Source organism: Macaca thibetana, chromosome 4, assembly GCF_024542745.1.
Source record: "Macaca thibetana thibetana isolate TM-01 chromosome 4, ASM2454274v1, whole genome shotgun sequence".
Taxonomy (NCBI): Eukaryota; Metazoa; Chordata; class Mammalia; order Primates; family Cercopithecidae; genus Macaca; species Macaca thibetana.
In genome coordinates this window covers 84,634,633-84,654,342 of record NC_065581.1, presented here as the reverse complement: position 1 = coordinate 84,654,342, position 19,710 = coordinate 84,634,633, and the positions used below count along the sequence as shown (strand labels likewise).

At 40.3% G+C, this 19,710-nt stretch overlaps 2 protein-coding genes across 6 annotated transcripts in view; one reads left to right on the top strand and one right to left on the bottom strand.

Annotated features, from left to right (window-relative positions):
* The window catches only part of ORC3 (origin recognition complex subunit 3), a 72,498-nt gene extending 68,071 nt beyond the window's left edge, over positions 1 to 4,427 (bottom strand). Inside the window, exons 1-2 of one of the 2 annotated variants that reach the window (XM_050788055.1) lie at positions 4,254 to 4,427; positions 62 to 116 (exon numbers count right to left, since the gene is read on the bottom strand). In XM_050788055.1, the coding sequence (XP_050644012.1) occupies positions 62 to 116; positions 4,254 to 4,277 (79 nt within the window). In that variant the 5' untranslated portion in view covers positions 4,278 to 4,427. The remainder of the gene's footprint in view (positions 1 to 61; positions 117 to 4,253) is intronic. The other variant, XM_050788056.1, reaches the window with a different exon arrangement.
* Positions 4,418 to 19,710, top strand: part of RARS2 (arginyl-tRNA synthetase 2, mitochondrial) — a 91,018-nt gene continuing 75,725 nt past the window's right edge. For 2 of the 4 annotated variants that reach the window (XR_007725074.1, XM_050788063.1), the window contains exon 1: positions 4,430 to 4,523. Coding sequence is in view for 2 of the 4 variants with exons in the window: in XM_050788063.1 (XP_050644020.1) it covers positions 4,488 to 4,523 (36 nt within the window). In the remaining 2 variants the exon portion in view is untranslated. Of the gene's footprint in view, positions 4,524 to 19,710 lie in introns of all 4 variants that reach the window. The other 2 variants (XM_050788062.1, XM_050788064.1) reach the window with 2 other exon arrangements.

The following is a 19,710-nucleotide window of genomic DNA, read 5'->3' as shown; positions in this document are numbered from 1 at the left end:
GGTTAGTTCTTAATAGTTTAAGAAGGTAGGGAATAAAACATTTAATATTCAGACACCTTACCTATTGGCACAGAGATCTTTCTCTTTTTGGAGTTTGGCTTAAAAACAAAGCAGCCCTATAAAAAGAAAGAAAGACAAAAAGCATAAAGTTAAAGTAGCAAGGAGCAGAGAAATCTGATTAACCAAATATTTTATGAGTAAGCACTTTTTTAAAAAAAAGACGGCAGGGGAGAGAACACATTTCTTTCAGATTCTAAGAAATCACTCACTCCTCTCTGACCTATAGAAGGAAAATTCTAAAACAACAAGGGGGACTATCCACTCTCTCCCCTCCCTCCCATGAGATGCCCATTTTTTATTTCGCTCTTTGACACCTGATCTAGGAGGTACACAAAGAAAATAAAAGCTGATTAAATTTAAGCCCAGAAAGGTTCCATTTTCATAAACTTAAAGGAATTCATACTATACATTAAAATGGGCTGGGCACAGTGGCTCATGCCTGTAATCCCAACACTTTGGGAGGCCAAGGCATGTGGACCATGAGGTCAGGAGTTTGAGACCAGCCTGGCCAACATGGTGAAATCCTGTCTCTACTAAAAATGCAAAAATTAGTCAGTCGTGGTGGCAGAAGCCTGTAATCCCAGCTACTCAAGAGGCTCAGACAGGAGAATCGCTTGAACCTGGAGGTGGAGGTTGCAGTGGGCTGAGATCGTGCCACTGCACTCCAGCCTGGGCGACAAAGAGCAAAGCTCTGTCTCAAAAAAATAAATAAAGAAATAAATAAAAATGAAGATCAAAAAGGTTGAAAATAGTGATGTTCTCCCAACCTAAAACTTATTTAAACTCAAAGTATCTACAACCTTAGTAGGAAATAGATAATTGCAGCTGTTTCACTCTATATACTTTTCTTCATCTGATAAATGCCTACTCATTTATCCATTAAAGTTTGTCTCAACACTCATCTCCTTTTGGAAACCTTTCACAATTCTCACTACAGAAATTCTCCTTTCCCCGAGATCTCACAGTACTTGAACATCTTTATTTTGCATTGCTTTAAGTCACTTTAATTGTATATCATAGTTGTTTATGGGTGTGTCTCCCTGAGTAGACTGTGAGCGCCTTCAAGCACAAACTGTATTTTATAACTGTTTTTCCAATGTTTGGAATAGTGCTAACATATATATTAGGCAATCAGTATATGGAATGAATAAATGCTTGTCAAGTAATTGTCTTGGTCATTTCCCAGCTATGTTTAGTTTCATACTATTATTTGACTAGTGGTAGACTGCCCCCAAGTTACTGGTCCTAGTCTATTCTACCAATTCTAAAGTTATGCACGATGGATAGCTTCTTTTTTTTTTTTTTTTTTTTTTTTTTGGAGACAGAGTCACGCTCTGTCGCCCAGGCTGGAGTGCAATGGTGCAATCTCGGCTCACTGCAACCTCTACTTCCTGGGTTCAAGCCATTCTCCTGCCTTAGCCTCTCGAGTAGCTGGGATTACAGGTGCCTGCCACCACGCCTGGCTAATTTTTTTGTATTTTTATTAGAGACGGGGTTTCACTATGTTGGCCAGGCTGGTCTTTAACTCCTGATCTCTTGATCCACCCACCTTGGCCTCCCAAAGTGCTGGGATTAGAGGCATGAGCCACTGCACCTGGCCTGATGGACAACTTCTTAAAGATTTCTATTTCTATGGAAAATAAAAGACATAATAAAAGAACAATACCTAGGCAAAGTTGTCTCAGGATAGTGTTAAAGACAGCTGTGAAAATATAAAGTAGTCATTTGGATTACATGTTCCAAATTAAGACCTGTGCATTAGACTCTTTTTTTTTTTAGACAGAGTCTCCCTCTGCTGCCCAGGCTAGAGTGCAATGGCACAATCTCGGCTCACTACAACCTCTACCTCCAGAGTTCAGGCGATTCTCCTGCCTCAGCCTCCTGAGAGGCTGGGATTACAGGCGCCCACCAACATGCCAGGCTAATTTTGTATTTTAGTAGAAATGGGGTTTCACCATGTTGGTCAGGTTGGTCTCGAACTCCTGACCTCAGATGATCCACCCACCTCGGCCTCCCAAAGTGTTGGGATTACAGGCATGAGCCACCGCACACAGCCCTGTGCCTTATATTCTTGTATCTGCAACTAGCATAAGTTTGTGAAATAACATACATATTTAGAAAAATCACGTGGTACCATGACAAACCTGTCATTGCCTTCTTTTCAAATCCACCTGCAATTCAGTAAAGAAGAAAGGAGCTTCAAAGGAACACGGTATGAGGAGTGACCAGAAAGGATCTTAATACAGGGCAGTGGTAGTAACATGGTTAACCATTTGGAACTGCTGGTCAAGTGATGGTGTTTGAGATAGAGGAAGGCCAACAGCCAGAAAATTTCATGAGGAAAGAGACATTAAAATGTTTTGATACGTTTAAGGGCCGGGCATGGTGGCTCACGCCTGTAATCCCAACACTTTGGGAGGCTGAGGCCGGGGGATCACTTGAGGTCTGGAATTTGAGACCTGCCTGGCCAACATGGTGAAACCCTGTCTTTACTTTTACAAAACTAGCTGGCTGTGGTAGCGCGTGTCTGTAATCCCAGCTACTCGGGAGGCCGAGGTGGGAGAATAGCTTGAACCGGGGAGGTGGAGGTTGCAGTGAGCCGAGATCGCGCCACTGCACTCCAGCCTGGTAACAGAGCGAGACTCCGTCTCAAGAAAAAAAAAAAAAAAAAAAAAAAGCTTACAGTTCCATCAACTCATGAAATAGTTCTTAAAGCTTCTTATACATGTAAGGTCTCATCCCAATACAGACATTTCTGTTATAATACCAAAACGCTTTCCTGAAAAACCTTACTTTCTGCAAGATACATAAAAATAAGAGGTGCTTATGCAATCAACAGGATTAAGGGACAGACCATTCAAAACCTACAGAATATTATAACCAGGACAAAATAAAACCAGTACCAATTCTAATAAAAATACTACTTTTAAATCTCTTCTAGTGTAACCTTAAACCCCAAGACTTGTACTTTCTTCTTGAGATGTAGTCTTTAAAAGCACTGCTTCTCATAAACCATTTTAATCAAAATAAAAAATCAGATCCATGATATAGCCTTCATTAATCCATTGTTTTAACATAGGGAGAATGTAGCTTCTTCATCTGGATTTTTCAGCTTTATCAGACAGCTTAACTTCAGGGGCTTCCCGCTGCACTTATAATAGAACTAAATGTCTTACTTTTCGTGGTCCGGAACAGCGCTGTCCAACAGAACTTTCTGTAATGATAGAAATGTATCTGCACTATCTAAAATGGTAGCTGCAGCCACATGTGATGATTGAGCACTTAAAATGTGGCTAGTGCAACGGAGGAACTGAATTTTTACTTAATTTTACTTTAACTCAAATTTAAATAGCCACATGTGGTTAGTGACTAACACATTGGACAATATAGCTCTAGGGCTTATCCTCTTACCAACTACACTATGTTTTGCAATTTCTTGCCATCTTGGTAGCCAAGATGAGGTCTGTAAGATACCCCCACCACACACACCCGCATCTGCATTACTTTTGCATTCTCATTTTTCATGACGCTCCCACTCTTTGTCTACTTTCTGATTATGATTTTTAAATTCCTCTAATATGCCATTTTATTTCTATCTTCTGGGCCGAAGAACATGTTGTTCTCTCTTCCCTCCTCGCCCTAATCCTTAGCCTAACTTCTCATTTTTCAGGTCTCAGTCAAAGCGTTACTTTCTCCAAAAAGCCTCCGCTAACCCCCGGCAACCTATATTAGGTTCTTTCCACTCTTCTGTTGTCTGTCTAGAACTCTTTTCCTTGCTAACACTTAAAATTTGTGATCATCAGTTTATCTATGTTTACTGACTTTCTTGACTGCAGAAGCTGAATCTGTTTTGTTTACCACTGCATCTCGGTACCTAACGGAGTGCTCGGCTAACAGTATTTGTGAGAGGGAAAAAATGAAAGACTGGGCCACATCATCAGGACATCCGACCTCCAACAACCAGAACTTAAAAATCCTCCTAGCCCCACCACAAGGCAGATCCGCGTCCTCGCTCTGGGCCCAAGCAAAGTTGGCCTCAACTGATCTGGAGCAAGGACGGCTCAGCTCAGTACGCCGCTCCCTCCCTCCCCTCCAGCCAGGGAACGGAGGCCTACGTAACCTCCGCTTCATCCCTTCTTCAAAGGGGGAATGAGGCAGCGGTAGAGCCACTGTGAGCGTCGGCCACCACGTACCTTAGACACCGAGGACGTGGCCATGCTCTTACCGGCTCTGCGGATTCCAGATGCACTCGGGATTTCCCGCGCGCCCTCGCGCCTGCAGGGCAGAGGTTAGTGGCGTGTCACGCAGCTTCTTGATTGGCTGGCATCACCCTCCAGGGCGGGCTTCCGGTGCGAGGGGCGGGGCGTTTAAGGAGGTGAGGCGAGGCCGGGACTGGCGGACTGCGGCGCACTTCCCTAGAGGCGGACATGGCGTGCAGCTTTCGCAGGGCTATAGCTTGCCAGGTATGGATCCCGGAGCGCGCAGGGGAGTCCATGCGGAGCTAGGGACCCCAAAGGCCTTTCACTGCTGCGGGCCAGTCCTCAGTCAGCTGGAGGGTGGGTCCTACAGAGTTCTGTTACTTTCTACCACCTCCTCCCCCTTCTCTGGAGCTGGTAGGGCTCCAGAAGTCCTGTGGGGGGTCGGCTGGGATCAGTTTGTCTTGGTGAAAAGTAAACTTTGAAAGGTACCTGGTGCTTCACTCCTTCCCACCCCACAGCTTAGTATGCTTTACCTGGGTGGAAAATCATTAGACCATGATGAGACCCCATAGAAGTTAGTGTTCTTTACACTTTAATGACGTTAATGATGGATGTGGATTGTTCTTCAGAGGGAACTCATTTTAAAACTGCTTATTTCTCTTGCAGTCACTTAGGTAGTCAACCCTAGAATTATTTTTGGTAATTCCCAAAGATATATGAGCTATCTGAGACTCAGTTTTTCTTGGTTCAGGGTCATATTTGAACACCTCTGTTGTGAGGAAGGGCTTACAAAGTTACAATATACTTGCTTTGTTTTGTTTTTCCTTTTTGTGGAGAACGGAGTCTCGCCATATTGCCCAGGCAGTCCTCAAACTCCTGGGCTCAAACTGTCGTCCCTCCTCTGCCTCCCTAAGAGCTGGGATTACAGGCATGAGCCACTGCGCTGGGCAAAATTGCAGTATAAATGTGTAATTCATCAAAAAGAACTTTTTAGGACTCACTGGCCACCCTTGGAAGGAAACTTTCTGTTGTGGTCTCGACTAACCCATTTCCTTCTGATTAATGGGTGTATTAGTGGACGTAATTAGCCTGGTGTATAATTTATCTTAGCTCATTTTTACAGTGTTTCTAGACATTTGTGGGGAAATCCCTCTGCCTTGTCTTTATGCTTATAGATATACTGCCCTGTCCAGTGATAATTCGCCAAATATCACCAATATGACATTTTGTTAAGACAGCTGAATTTATTGCTTACTGGGATAAGAAAGAACACTGCTTAGAGCTTTGGTAGTGTATTAAACTAGGAAAGCAAGGTCAGATTTTACTGATGGGTACGGCTTAAGGCTGGTCTTTCAGAGGCAGAGGGTAGGAGGATGTTGGAGGAAGATGGCTTGATTAGGATTGGAAACTGATCTGATACAGCAGTTTAAGATTGGTAGCAAAAGCAAAGACTGCAAGGAGCCTTAAGGCATAAACTGTTGAGGTTTTCTAAATTGGAAGAACTAATAGACCTGGCATGTGGCTCAGCTGCCTATAATGCCAGCACTTTGGGAGGCCGAGATGGGAGGATGGCTTGAACCCGGGAGTTTGAGACCAGCGTGGACAACATAGGGAGACCTCGTATCAACAAAAATTTGTTTTAAAAAGTAGCTAGGCCTGATGTGCACCTCTGTAGTCCTAGCTGCTTGAAAGGCTGAGTCTGGAGGATCACTTGGACGGCCCCACGAGTTTGAGGCTACAGCGAGCTGTGATTGTGCCACTGCACTCCAGGGGGGCCACAGAGTGAGACCCTGTAAACAAAAAATAAAAGTAAATCATGTGAAAAGCTAATAGATTTATCATGAAGTTGTTTTAATGAATGATTAAGTTATTTGGGCAGAAGTCTTCTAGAACAGTAAAGTTATGCCAATGAGACAAAGAAATAATAAATTCATGTTAATGTAGACAGTAAACCATATCATGGCAGGTAGTTTTGGACCTTAGTATATAAGCTGTGTGTAAGGGTAGATGGTTTCCATTCTTAGCCCTTAGATCAAGGTAGTGCCATGATGAGAAACAAATTGTGTTTAGTTTTGCAAAGACTGTGTTCTTTGTAAAGAATGTAAATTGGGCCAGGCATGTGGCTCACACTTGTAATCCCAGCACTTTGAGAGGCCAAAGTGGGGGATCCCTTGAGCCGGGACGTTCAAGACCAGCCTGGACAACATAGGGAGACCCCCACCTCTACAAAAAATAAAAAATGCAACTTAGGTGTAGCGGCACATGCCTGTGGTCCAGGCTCCTTGGGAAGCTGAGGTGGGAGGATCATTTGGGCCCAGGTGGCTGAAACAGCAAGCTTTGATTGCACCACTGCACTCCAGCCTGGGGAACAAAGTGAGACCCTGTCTCAAAAAAAAAAAAAGGTAATTTGGAGAAACAAGAACTAATATATCAAGTATGTATTTGTGCTAATTACTACACATTCACATTTAAGCTCATGGCAGCCCTATGATATAGAAGCATTAACCTTATATAATTGAGTGAGTTGAGATCCACAGAGATTAAATAACCTACCCAAAGCCACATCATCAATAAATTGTAGAGTTGGTTTATCAACAGAAATCTAACTTCAAAATTATATCTTTCCTATATACTGTGCTGTTTGTGAAAGCAAGAAGCATAATCCAATCATTGAACAGAATCTAATGGATTTATACAGCAGTGTAAATTATGCAGATATATATCTGTTTCTCTGAATATAGAGTTATTGGGTAATGATCTGAAACTTGAGGATAAATAAGAATATTTTCAATACATTAGGACATGGGGAGACAAGAGCAAAGAAGAAAAATGTTCAGTACAGTTTGAGCATCCCAAAGCTGGAAATCTAAAATGCTCCAAAATTTGAAACTTTTTGAGTGTGGACATGATACTCAAAGGAAATGTTCATTGGAGACTTTCAGATTTTCAGATTAGGAGCTGGGTATGGTGGCTCATGCCTATAACCCCAGCACTTGGGGAGACTGAGACAGGTGGATCACTTGAGAGTGGCTAATTTTGTATTTTTAGTAGAGATGGGGTTTGTCCATTTTGGTCAGTCTGGTCTCGAACTCCTGACCTCAGGTGATCTGCCTGCTTTGGCTTCCCAAAGTGCTGGGGTTACAGGCATGAGCCACCAGGCCTGGCCCAGCTAGTTCATTTTAATTTTGTGTACTTTTAATTTTGAAATAATTTCAGACTTACAAAAAGTTGTGATAATAGTACAAAGAACTCCATATCCTCTTTATCTAGATTCAGCAGCTACTAACATTTTGCCACATTTGCCTCATCATTCTGTATAATTTTTTCCTGTCATTTGAGAGTAGGTTTCATACATAATGCTCCTTTACCTCTTAATATGTAATTGTTTATTTCCTAAGAACGAGGCTTGTTTTACATGACCACAGTACAGTTATTAGATTCATATAATGTTGATAAAATGCTTTAACTTATAGTCCATGTTCCAGTCTTGTTGATTTTTTTCCCATAAGGGATCACAAATTGCATTTAGTTTCATGTAACCTGGTACATTTTAAGTAGCTTTACGCTTTCCTTATTAACTTACATCTACGTAGCTTGCTAGAGGAGCTACCCTGCTAATGGTGAGCAGGAAGACCAGCTTTCTTAACTCTGCTGATGAGTTTATTATCAAATTTCAGGTGTGGCCTCAAGAAGCAATTAAACTAGTTGTCCAGTTGTTGTCATTTAGTCCTGAGGTGCAATATGTATGTTGGGAAGATATTCAGCCACATTAGGGTAAACAGCAGGACTGACTGAATTATCTAGGTTTGTACTGTTCTTTGCTTCTAATCTATTCTCACAGACCCACCAGCATTCCATTCTGCTTAGAACCACAGGTTGTATCATAACCATACTACAGCAGAAACAAACAAACAAACAAAACAAAACACTATCATCAGAGCAAACAGGCAACCTACAGGGTGGCAGAAAATTTTTGCAATTTATCCGACAAAGGTCTAATATCCAGAACCTACAAGGAACTTAAACAAAACAACCCCATTAAAAAGTGAGCAAAGGACATGAACAGGCACTTCTCAGAAGAAGACATTTATGCGGCCACAAACATTTGAAAAAAAGCTCAACATCACTGATCATTAGAGAAATGTAAATCAAAACCACAATGAAATACCATCTCATGCCAGTCAGAATGGCGATCATTAAAAAGTCAAGAAACAACAGATGCTGGTGAGATTGTGGAGAAATAGGAGCGCTTTTACACTGTTGGTGGAAATGTAAAGTAGTTCAGCCATTGTGGAAGATGGTGTGACAGTTCCTTAAAGATCTAGTACCAGAAATACCATTTGGCCCAGCAATTCCATTGCTGGGTATATACCCAAAGGAATATAAATCATTCTACTGCAAATATACATGCATGTGGACGTTCACTGCAGCACTATTCACAATAGCAGAGACGTGGAATCAACCCAAATGCCCATCAGTGATAGACTGGATAAAGAAAATGTGGTTGGTACATGTACACCATGGAATACTATGCAACTATAAAAAGGAACGAGATAATGTCCTTTGCAGGGACATGAGTGGACCCAGAAACCGTTATTCTCAGCAAACTAATGCAGGAACAGAAACCCAAACACTGCACATTGTCGCTTGTAAATGTGAGCTGAACAATGAGAACACATGACCATGGGGAGGGGAACAATACACACCAGGGCTTGGTGGGGGTGGGGTGGGGTGGGAAGAGGGAGAGCATTAGGAAAAATAGCTAATGCATATGGTGCTTAATACCTAGGTAGTGGGTTGATAGGTGCAGCAAACCACCATGGCACACGTTTATCTATGTAACCTGCACATCCTGCACATGTACCCCAGAACTTAATTTTAAAAAAGAACTATGCTAAATTTATTTTATTATAGTCATAATTTGCCTTCCAAATTATTTGGGATATTCTCTTCTAAGCCCCGAAGTTGTAATGCTTTGTTTGCTTCTTGTTTGTGTCTTGAAACTAATGCAGACCTGTTCTGAGGAAAATTTCTGCAAATGTGGGAGGGCTTCCGCACTGGCTCTTGGTGGCAAACCTACAGTGCCTGACTTGGTAGTGTTGGAGAATCAGAAGTGAGGAACAACTGGGGTAATTGCCTTTTTAGACTCATGGCCTATAGATTATGTTAATGTGGATAGAAATGCAGAGCTAATTTTCATAAGATGATGTCAATTTTGCCACCTGAATGTCTGGTTGCTAAAGATATGGATCCCTTTTTCATTAACAAAAATAGGTTTTTATGCAGTTATCACAGATTTTGATACTGAACCTGGCAAGTTTAGCTCCAATCTGAGTTTAGTACCTATCTAGAGCCAGACAATATTTTTTTGACTTTGTGCTCAGTTATCTGAGTACTACAGGTAGGAATCATATTTGCTGTTGTATCAGAGAAATAAATGGTTGAGGACTGCTGACAAGCTAATTGATTGGTGTGCTTTCCTAGTGAATGCTCTGGAGCCAAATATTCTATTATATTAGAATCTCTGATATTAGGTTCCTGAATCTAAAGTTTAGAATTGTGCTTAGTACATTGTAAGCACTCAATAAATATTAGCCATTCTTATATTACATATTAGAATCTCTGATCTTAGGTTCTCAAACGAGATCTGGCAGTTGTGAATTTTCACTTGATATTCTCTTAAGTGCTTCCTCTTAGAAGTAAATAAGTAAGCAAATAAATAAATAAAAGGCCAGGTGCAGTAGCCAATGCCTGTAATTTCAGCACTTGGGGAGGCTAAGGTGGGAGTATTGCTTGAGTCCAGGAGTTCGAGACCAGCTTGGGCAATATACTGAGATACTGAGACCTCATCTCTACAAAAACCTAAAAAATAAAAAGTGCTTTTTTTTTTTTTTTTTTTTTTTTTGAGACAGAGTTTCACTCTCAAATTCCTGACCTCAGTTAATCCACCCACCTCGGCCTCCCAAAGCACTGGAATTACAGGCGTGAGCAACTGCACCTGGCAAACAGTGCTTCTTGCTTTCAACTTCAGATTTGCTCCTCATTGAATGTGTTAGTTTATTTCTCAAGGACTGTGCCTAATTTTGTGGATTTTATTTCTCTGTTAAAATTTTCAGGTTTACTGTCACAGTGTTTTATTATTTGGTTCTCATTGTGTAACCTTTTTAGGATATTTTACTCTGTGAAACTTTTATGAGTTTGAGGCCTAAAGAGATAGTTATCAGTAGACCTTCTTTTCACTTGTGCTAGTCCTAGATGAAGCCCAATGCCAGGTGAAACAGCCCTACCTGAAGGGAGCAAAAAAAAAAATAAACCCTGAAACTAAACAAACCCGTTGGTCACATTCTGATCCAAGAAAGCTCTAAATCCAATCTCAGAGACAGTTGAAGAGAGTCGTATTACTCCCAGAATAATTCTGAACCTATTAGATTGCAAGTGAACTTAAAACCATGCTCCATGCTTGGTGGCTCTCAATTTGTTTTCTTTTTCTTTGCTCTCTCTATCTTTTTTTTTTTTTTTTATGCTGCACCCATTTGAGAGAAAGATAAACCTCTAATTGAAAACATTCACTACTTTGGGCATTGTTAAAATGGGAGACAACTGCTCTCTCCCTAAGCCGTGGTTCTTAAGCACTAGCTGCAGACTTGAATCACCTGAGAAGCATTTATAACTACTTAAGCCCAGGCCCTTTGGCCTGAGTTAGGGCATCGGCCTAGAAGTTATAAAAATGATCAGGTGATTCAGATGTTCATCCAGGCTTGATAACCACTACCCAACGGCTACCCAGAGGCAGAAGGGTATAGGACAGTGGTCTCTCTGCACATTAGAATCACCTGGGAAACTTTTTACATCCTGCTGCCCAGAGCCCACTTTGTATTAATTAAATCAGAATATTTACATGTGGGAGTCAGGCGGGTTTTCCTAAAGATTTTCGGTGGTCATTCCCATATACAGCAAAGTGTTGGAACTGCTGGTGTAGTGTAGTGACTAAGAACATTGACTGTGGAAGACTCAGGTTTAAATCAGCTTCTCCTCTGATAGATTTTTAAGTTTTCTTCACCTTGTCTGTAAAATCTGGAAAATTATTTAGCTGCTGTATAGATGTGTCATCAGAATGCAAGGTATTAATACATATGGAGTGCTGAGAATTGTGTTTGGTATGTAGTATATATTCAGTGTCAGTAAATATTAGTCTTTCTTTTTTTTTTTTTTTTTTTTTTTTTTTTTTTGGAGATGGAGTCTCGCTCTGTCTCCCAGGCTGGAGTGCAGTGGCATCATCTCAGCTCACTGCAACCTCTGCCTCCCAGTTTCAAGCAATTCTCCTGCCTCAGCCTCCTGAGTAGCTGGGATTATAGGAGCCAGCCACCACGCCTGGCTAATTTTTTTGTATTTTTAGTAGAGACGGGGTTTTGCCATGTTGGCCAGGCTGGTCTTGATCTCCTGACCTCAGGTGATCCGCCTGCCTCGGCCTCCCAAAGTGCTGGGATAACAGGCGTGAGCCGCTGCGCCCAGCCAATATTAGTCATTATTGTGTTATTTTAGAATATCTCAGGGTGGAGTATTTTGAATACCCCTCGGCCCCTCAACACTGTTCATTCTAGGCTTAGCACCATGTGAAGTTAGTAAACAGTACATGTCTGAGCCATACTGCTTAACGTTCAATAGGAATTCCTTAAACGTACTTTTAAAGTTGTGATTTGGTAAAGGAAAAGTTCTCATTTTTGCAAAATAATGCCTGCTTATTTTAAAGAATTAAGCAATACAAAAAGATGCAAAGAATTTTTTTAACTACCCCATAAATCATCATCAACACTGACTTTTAGGTATATTTCTATGCAGATATACAGGCAGAAAAGAAGGAAGGAAAATAGGAAGGAAAACTGGATAAATATACTTTTTACAAAATCCAGGCTGTATTGTAATGAGTTTTTATTTTTCAGAATGTTATTTTTAAGTTTTACAATGGGAAAAATGTCCAACATACTGAAAAGTAAAATAATATTATTATTCCTCACATGCTTATTACTGAAGTGCTGTTTTATTTTTATCATTTTTATTTTATTTTCATTTTTAAATAGAGATGGGGGTCTCACTATGTTACCCCAGGCTGGTCTCAAACTTCTGGCATCAAGCGATCCTCCACCTCAACCTCCCAAAGTATTGGGATTACAGGCATGAGCCACCGTGCTTGGCCTGAAATGCTGTTTGAAGTAAAAATGTTAAAAGTAGGTTTGTTTGAATTCGGTGAAAAACCAAAGTGCAGTTCAAAAAATTATTGATGTATTTCCTAAATGAGGTTTTTACAGTAAGAAAATAAATTGTGAAAAACATTACAATTTGTAGTGTTTTTACAAAAGATCTTCATGTTTCAAATTTAGACAGCATCACTTTCTACCATAAGGGATGAAGACATTGGCACTCTCACAGATGATTTTACTTTCTTCCACCTTTACCAATTTGTGTTGGGTAACATCCTCACTCAGTTAATAACATTTATATTCCGTTTAGTAACCATATCTGCACAGCTTGTCTCCTGTTCATTTTATGTTGAACCAGATAATATACTTACCACCAATCTTTTTCCTGATGTATGGCTTAATGGGCTGTATTTAAGAAATTATGACTTCTTAGAAAAAGTAATCCTAGAAATATCAAAAGGAGGCTTAATCTTTAGAAAGTTACCATGTTCAGAAATAAGGCTGGGTGCAGTGGCTCACACCTATAATCCCAGCACTTTGGGAGGCTGGGGCAGGATAATTATTTGAACCCAGGAGTTTGAGACCAGCCTGGACAACAAGGTGAGATACGCCGTCTCTACGAAAAATACGAAAAACTAGCCAAGCGTGGTGGTGTACACCTGTAATCCCAGCTACTCAGGAGGCTGAGGTGGGAGGACTGATTGAGCCCAGGAGTTGGAGGCTGCAGTGAGCCATCATTATACCACTGCATTCCAGCCTGGGCAACAAAGTGAGACCCTGTCCCAGAAAACAACAACAGAAGAGTCAAAATCTTTCTTTTAGAAATAAAAGAATAACACTAATTGTTTAGTTCTTATCTCAGATTTTTTCTCCTGATACCACAGATGCAAATGCATAGGGCAATCCCAATGTAATTGTAAAATTTTCCAATCTTCCTGTGTTGGCAATTAATTCAAATTAGAAAACAACAACTGAGCAGGTGAAACAAAGACACTAGTTTGCAACTCTTTATTGAATGAATCTATTCCTATTTAATATCACTATTAAATTATCTGCTTTGACCAGATCATGATCTTTGTGATTTAATGTGACTACAAAGTAAAGTACATTTATTTCATTTCCCATGGGGTTTTCTTGATTGGGTGCTTTATTTTCAAAATTTAGCAACTTAACCAGCATGCATCTCAGTGTTGAGTTTTCTGTATATTTTCTTGACATAATTTATCTTGATCTGTAGATTCAATTTGTTTTTTTTAATTGAAATATGTTAATCATAGAAAAGAACGTAGTTAATACTTATATGCCCCACACCCAGCTTCGAAAATAAAATATTACAAATACTTTTAAATTCCCAAAAGAGTACCCATCTCTGGCAAACTCTTTCCTCACACAATAGGTAATGTCTGTCTTGAAATTTGTGTTTATTCCTGTGAATGTCACTCATTACCTATGAATGTATCTCTAAATAGTATTATTTTATAAGTTATTAAATTTTAGATAAATTATATCAAGGTATAATTATCTTTGTGTAGCTGCAGCTTGGATTTTTTTGTTTGACTCCATTTTTAAAAAAGACTTATCCAACTGGGCGCAGTGGCTCACACCTGTAATCCCAGCACTTTGGGAGGCCGAGGCGGGTGGATGACTTGAGGTCAGGAGTTCGAGACTAGCCTGGCCAACGTGGTGAAACCCTATCTCTACTAAAAATACAAAAATTAGCTGGGCATGGTGGGCACCTGTAATCCCAGCTACGCGGGAGGCTGAGGCAGGAGAATTCCTTGAACCCAGGAGGCAGAGGTTGCAGTGAGCCGAGATCACACCATTGCACTCTAGCCTGGGTGACAAGAGCGAAACTCCATCTCAAAAAGAAAAAAAAAACAGATTTATCCATAATGATACATGGAGGTCTAGTTCTTTGATTTTACTGCTGAATGGTGTGCCATAGCAGTAGTGTACCACGATTTATATTTGGTTCTTTATTTGGTGGAAGTTTTTCCCTTTATTGTTTATATTGTGCCCTGTCTCCCATCACCTTGGTCACACCTCTGATTCCAGCTGCCACAGTTGTAAATACAGGCTTACAACTATTTACACAGGTGTAAATAGTTTCGTGTGTGCTTCCGTTCACTTATTGCTAATAGCACCTCATCTCTGTGAAGCTTGCTGGTCCCAGCACATACATAGCTCCAGTGTGGTGAAATTATTTTGGATAGAGGATTCTGGTAGACACTATGTATGTATTTTAGGAGGTTCCATGGAAATTAAGCCTCTATTGCTTACAGCAATGACTTTGATGGCATAATCTTTTATTAACTTTTCTTCCTTCCCTCTCTCTTACCACTTCTGCCCTCAGGAAGCATCTCCCAAATAAACTGCTTGCCTGCAAGTCTTTTTCTCAGGCCCTGCTTTTGGGGAAGCCAAGGAGTGAGTGAGTGTGTGTGTGTGTGTGTGTGTGTGTGTGTGTTTTCTGTTTTGTAGGATTCATCTCTGTGGCTTCTGATAAGTGAGACCAAGTTAGGAGCCCTGCCAAATAAGGCTGCTCCATTCTGCTTCAGAATCTGTAGTATCTTTTCTTGGAGATCTCTTTTGAAGTTTGTGGCTTTGAATTTTGTCTCTATTCTTGTGATTGATTGCTAGGGAAGCAGTCTGCCTGCCTGCCTTCCTGTCTGCGTGTTTGTTTACTAGTCTTCTTTCTTTCTGTATTTTAGGGACACCAGTTTTCCTAAGGTTGGATTATCTTTCTTCAATTCTATGTATTTTTCTGATTACATTAATCATTGTATTCTCAGATTGTGTCATAGTTTTTTTTCAATTATGACTATACTCTTATGTTTCTTAATTATTAGTTTTATGGTAAAAAGTTGTTTTTTTTGTTTTGTTTTGTTTTGTTTTGTTTTTTTGAGACGGAGTCTCGCTCTGTCGCCCAGGCTAGAGTGCAGTGGCCGGATCTCAGCTCACTGCAAGCTCCGCCTCCCGGGTTTACGCCATTCTCCTGCCTCAGCCTCCCGAGTAGCTGGGACTACAGGCGCCCACCACCTCGCCCGGCTAGTTTTTTGTATTTTTTAGTAGAGACGGGGTTTCACCATATTAGCCAGGATGGTCTCGATCTCCTGACCTCGTGATCCGCCCGTCTCGGCCTCCCAAAGTGCTGGGATTACAGGCTTGAGCCACCGCGCCTGGCCTGGTAAAAAGTTTTATCATCAATTTTTAAACTCCTTTTAAAATGCACTCTTGTTTTTCATCTCGTCTTCTAGTTCTTGTTTATTCTATTCACATTCTCAGTAAGTTCCAAATCCTGAAGCATTTGTGAATAATGTTCTTCATATTCATTGGGTTACATTTTTCTCCTGGGCAGAGTTCTTTGATCTGTTGTATGCTACATTTTTCCAGCTGTCTATCTTCTGGTCTGTGCCTCCCTCCCTACTCTCTCTCTCCCTATTTTTGTTTATTTCAATTTGATCAGCTACTGGTGATGCATGTTCTTTTTCCTCTCGCTCATGCTTGACAGCTCTGCCCCACCTTTCCATTTGTTTGCACATAGTGTGGATGACTTCTTCACTCCTCATGTCACATTTGTTCTGGGCTTACCTCACCTTTGTGGTTGCAAAAATATAAAGTCTGCCCCCTTTCCATTCCTCTTTTGTCTCTCTCTCCAGTAGGTCATGGTGACCTGTACACATTATTTCTCCACTCTGACATGGTATATTAAATTTTTACAAACTAGCCCTGATATTTTTCTGTCTTCCTGTAAAAACTACTCCTTTGGTTCTTACTGCTCACACAACACCATATCATGGTTTGCTTTCTGCAGTAGGAGAATGTATTGTGTTTTCATTGGAAAGACCTTCGGTGTGTTACCTTAGAATTTTTACTTTTGCTGGAAAGTGCTGGAATTTCTGTCTTACTTGTTGTTTCCCACAATTTAGGCAGCATCTCCTAGTTGCAAGAGGGAAAAATAATGGAATTTATTCAATTTGTTTTTCTCCAGATTTGAGGTGTTAATGAGAATTGTTAATTCATCTCTGACTTCTGATACATGAGGACCAAGTCAGCCTTGCCAAACAGGGCTGTTCCATTCTCCTCCAGAAGCTATTGTATTTTTACTTGACTATCACCTTTGAGGTTTATGACTTTGAGCTCTTCCTGTCTTGTGTATTTGCTGCTGGAGAACCAACCCACTTACCTGTTTGCTCTCTACTTTCTTTCCTTCCTTTTCTTTTTGATGTTGGTTGAAGATAGGAGATTATGTGAAGAAGCTTTCATTCACTACTTTATCCCAGAAGTCTTCATGTTTTTTTTTTTTTAATTGTGAAAAAATACACATAACGTAAAATTTGCCATCTTAACCATTTTTAAGTATACAGTTCAGTGGCATTAGGTACATTTACATTGTGCAACCATCACCACCATCTATCTGTGGAACAGTTTTCATCTTGCACAACTAAAACTACCCATTAAACAGTAACTACAGAGGCCGAGGTGGGCAGATCACAAGGTCAGGAGATCGAGACCATCTTGGCTAACACGGTGAAACCCCGTCTCTACTAAAAAAATTTTAAAAATTAGCCTGGCGTGGTGGTGGGCACCTGTAGTCCTAGCTACTCGGGAGGCTGAGGCAGGAGAATGGTGTGAACCCAGGAGGCGGAGCTCACAGTGAGCCAAGATGGCACCACTGCGCTTAAGCCTGGGCGACAGAGCAAGACTCCATCTCAAAAAAAATAAAATAAAATAAAACAATAACTCCATATTCACCCCAACCGCCTTTTTCTTGTTTGTTTGTTTTAAAATTTACATTATATAAGAATGTTTCTGTACTGATATGGTTTGGCTCCCCGTCCCCACTCAAATCTCATGTTCTGTTGTAATTCCCAGTGTTGGAGGTGGGGCCTGGTGAGAGGTGATTGGATCATGGGGATGGTTTCTGATGGTTTGGCACCATTCCCCCAGTGCTGCCTCAATGACAGAATTCTCACAAGATCTGGCTTAAAAGTGTGTAGCATCTCCGCCTTCGCTCTTTTCCTCCTCCTCCCACCATGTAAGATGTGCCTGCTTCCCTTTCGCCTTCTGCCATGATTGAGTTTTCTGAGGCCTCCCCATACATGCTTCCTGTACAGCCTGTGGAACTATGAGCCAAGTAAACTTTTTCATGAATTACCAGTCTCAGTTATGTCTTTAGAGCAGTACAAGAACAGACTAATTGTACATGTATCTTTTGTGAAACTGCTATTGAAACTACTGTCTTGTTATTTATATCTTAATATGAGTAAGAGAAAGTAGTCTTAGAATTACTTTCAGGAAAACTTCATTCCTGCTCTTTACTGAATATATATATATGTGTGTGTGTGTGTATACACACACACATATATATGTTTATACACACACACATATATATATGTTTACGCTATATTACTAGGGATAAAACATGCTGTGTAGATAGATTCCCTTTGTACCTTGATTGCCAAGAAGCGTAAGTACCTTGAGCTTAGGGTTTTCTGGTATAATTTTATACCTCCGTTTAATTTTATGTGCTTAAGTCACCCTCAGAGCTTTTTTTTAGCAAATGAAATATAATAAGATAATACATGAGGCCGGGCATGGTGGCACAATTCATTGGAGTCCCAGCTACTCAGGAAGCTGAGGTGGAAGGATCGCTTGACACCAGGAGGGCGAGGCTGCAGTGAGCTATGATCGTGAGCCACTGCACTCCAGCCTGGGTAACAGAGTGAGACCCTGTTTCTGGGGGGGAATAAAAAGAAGAAATTATTAAGTAGCTTTTAGTTTAGCCAAAAGAATTCTCTGAATGAGAATTGCATGTTGTTCATTTGAATGTAAGCATTTTATTGCTACCCAAGTTCACAATCTGTCAACTGAAATGCTTTGAAATTGACCTAATCACTAAGGTTTTTTTCAGCTGAATTGTAATATTTAAGATAGACAGAAAATCTTAGTGATTATGGGTAAGTTTGGGAGATGTGTCCAAAATAAACTAAAATTTTTTAAAAAGAGAAGGAAATATTTATTACATGTTTATTATATGACGTATTTTTTCTTAGTCATCACAAGAGCCCTAGTTTATTGTTTAACAGATTCATTATCCCCATATTTCAGCTGTGAAAACTATAGCTCATTCATGTAAAATTGCTTTCTCAAGGTCTCTTAACTAATAAAAGTAGAACTGGAATTTGGATCCTTTTTTTCTGAGAAATTACGATAGAACCTTTATTACTGATGTCTCTATTCTGGAAACATTTCGTACTAGAAACATGAACTGTTTCAGTCTCTATCCTATAACTGCTTTGGAAATATTTACCTGCTTCTGTAAATACATCCCAAAGAAATGACTTTTTAGTAAGGAATACAGTGATTTACTTCCTAAAGTCTAGAAAATAAAAAATACTGTACCTTGAGAGGAAACTTTAAAAAATCAATCTGTACCAAGCCAAAGTGGAAATGTACAAGCCTCTTAAAGAAAGTGATGTCTCCAGCTCTGCAAGTTTGGGCAAGTTTTTACAGTTAATAACGTTTGTGAAATTCAACAAATAACTTCTGTTGACAACAGGAGAGTATATGTTATTATTAATCAAGAGAGTGGTTTTAATTTTATTGCTTTCCTGAACAGTCACAAATACCCTTGAAGATGATTTCTTCTTAAACTCTTCTTACATTCTTACTTTTTCTGTTTCCCCCATCATTCCCTTCTCTTTTTCCCAACTCTACAGCCATGTAGTCTTTTGCAGAGGCTACATGAGGATTGGAGAAGTGGGGGAAATTTTGAAGACAGTTGTAAATTTATACTGGCAGAGCTGTTATTTCACTATTTTGTTTTTATGCATTTCTGAATGAAAGGATATACATATGTGTGTTACTCTGTTCTCATACTGCTAATAAAGACATGCCTGACACTGGGTAATTTATAAAGGAAAGAGATTTAATTGACTCACAGTTCAACATGACTGGGAAGGCCTCAGGAAACTTAGAATCATTGCAGAAGGGGAAGCAGACACATTTTTTACAGGGCAGCAGCAAGGAGAAGTGTCGTGCGAAGGGTAGGGGAAAGCCTCTTTTGAAACAATCAGATCTCGTCAGAACTAACTCACTGTCACGAGAACAGGATGGGGGAAACCACCTCCATGATACAGTTATCTCCACCTAGTCCCTCCCATGACGTGGGGATTTTGGGAGCTATAATTAAGATGAGATTTTGGGAGGAAATATAACCAAACCATATCAATATGGCATAGAGGTTGAGTATA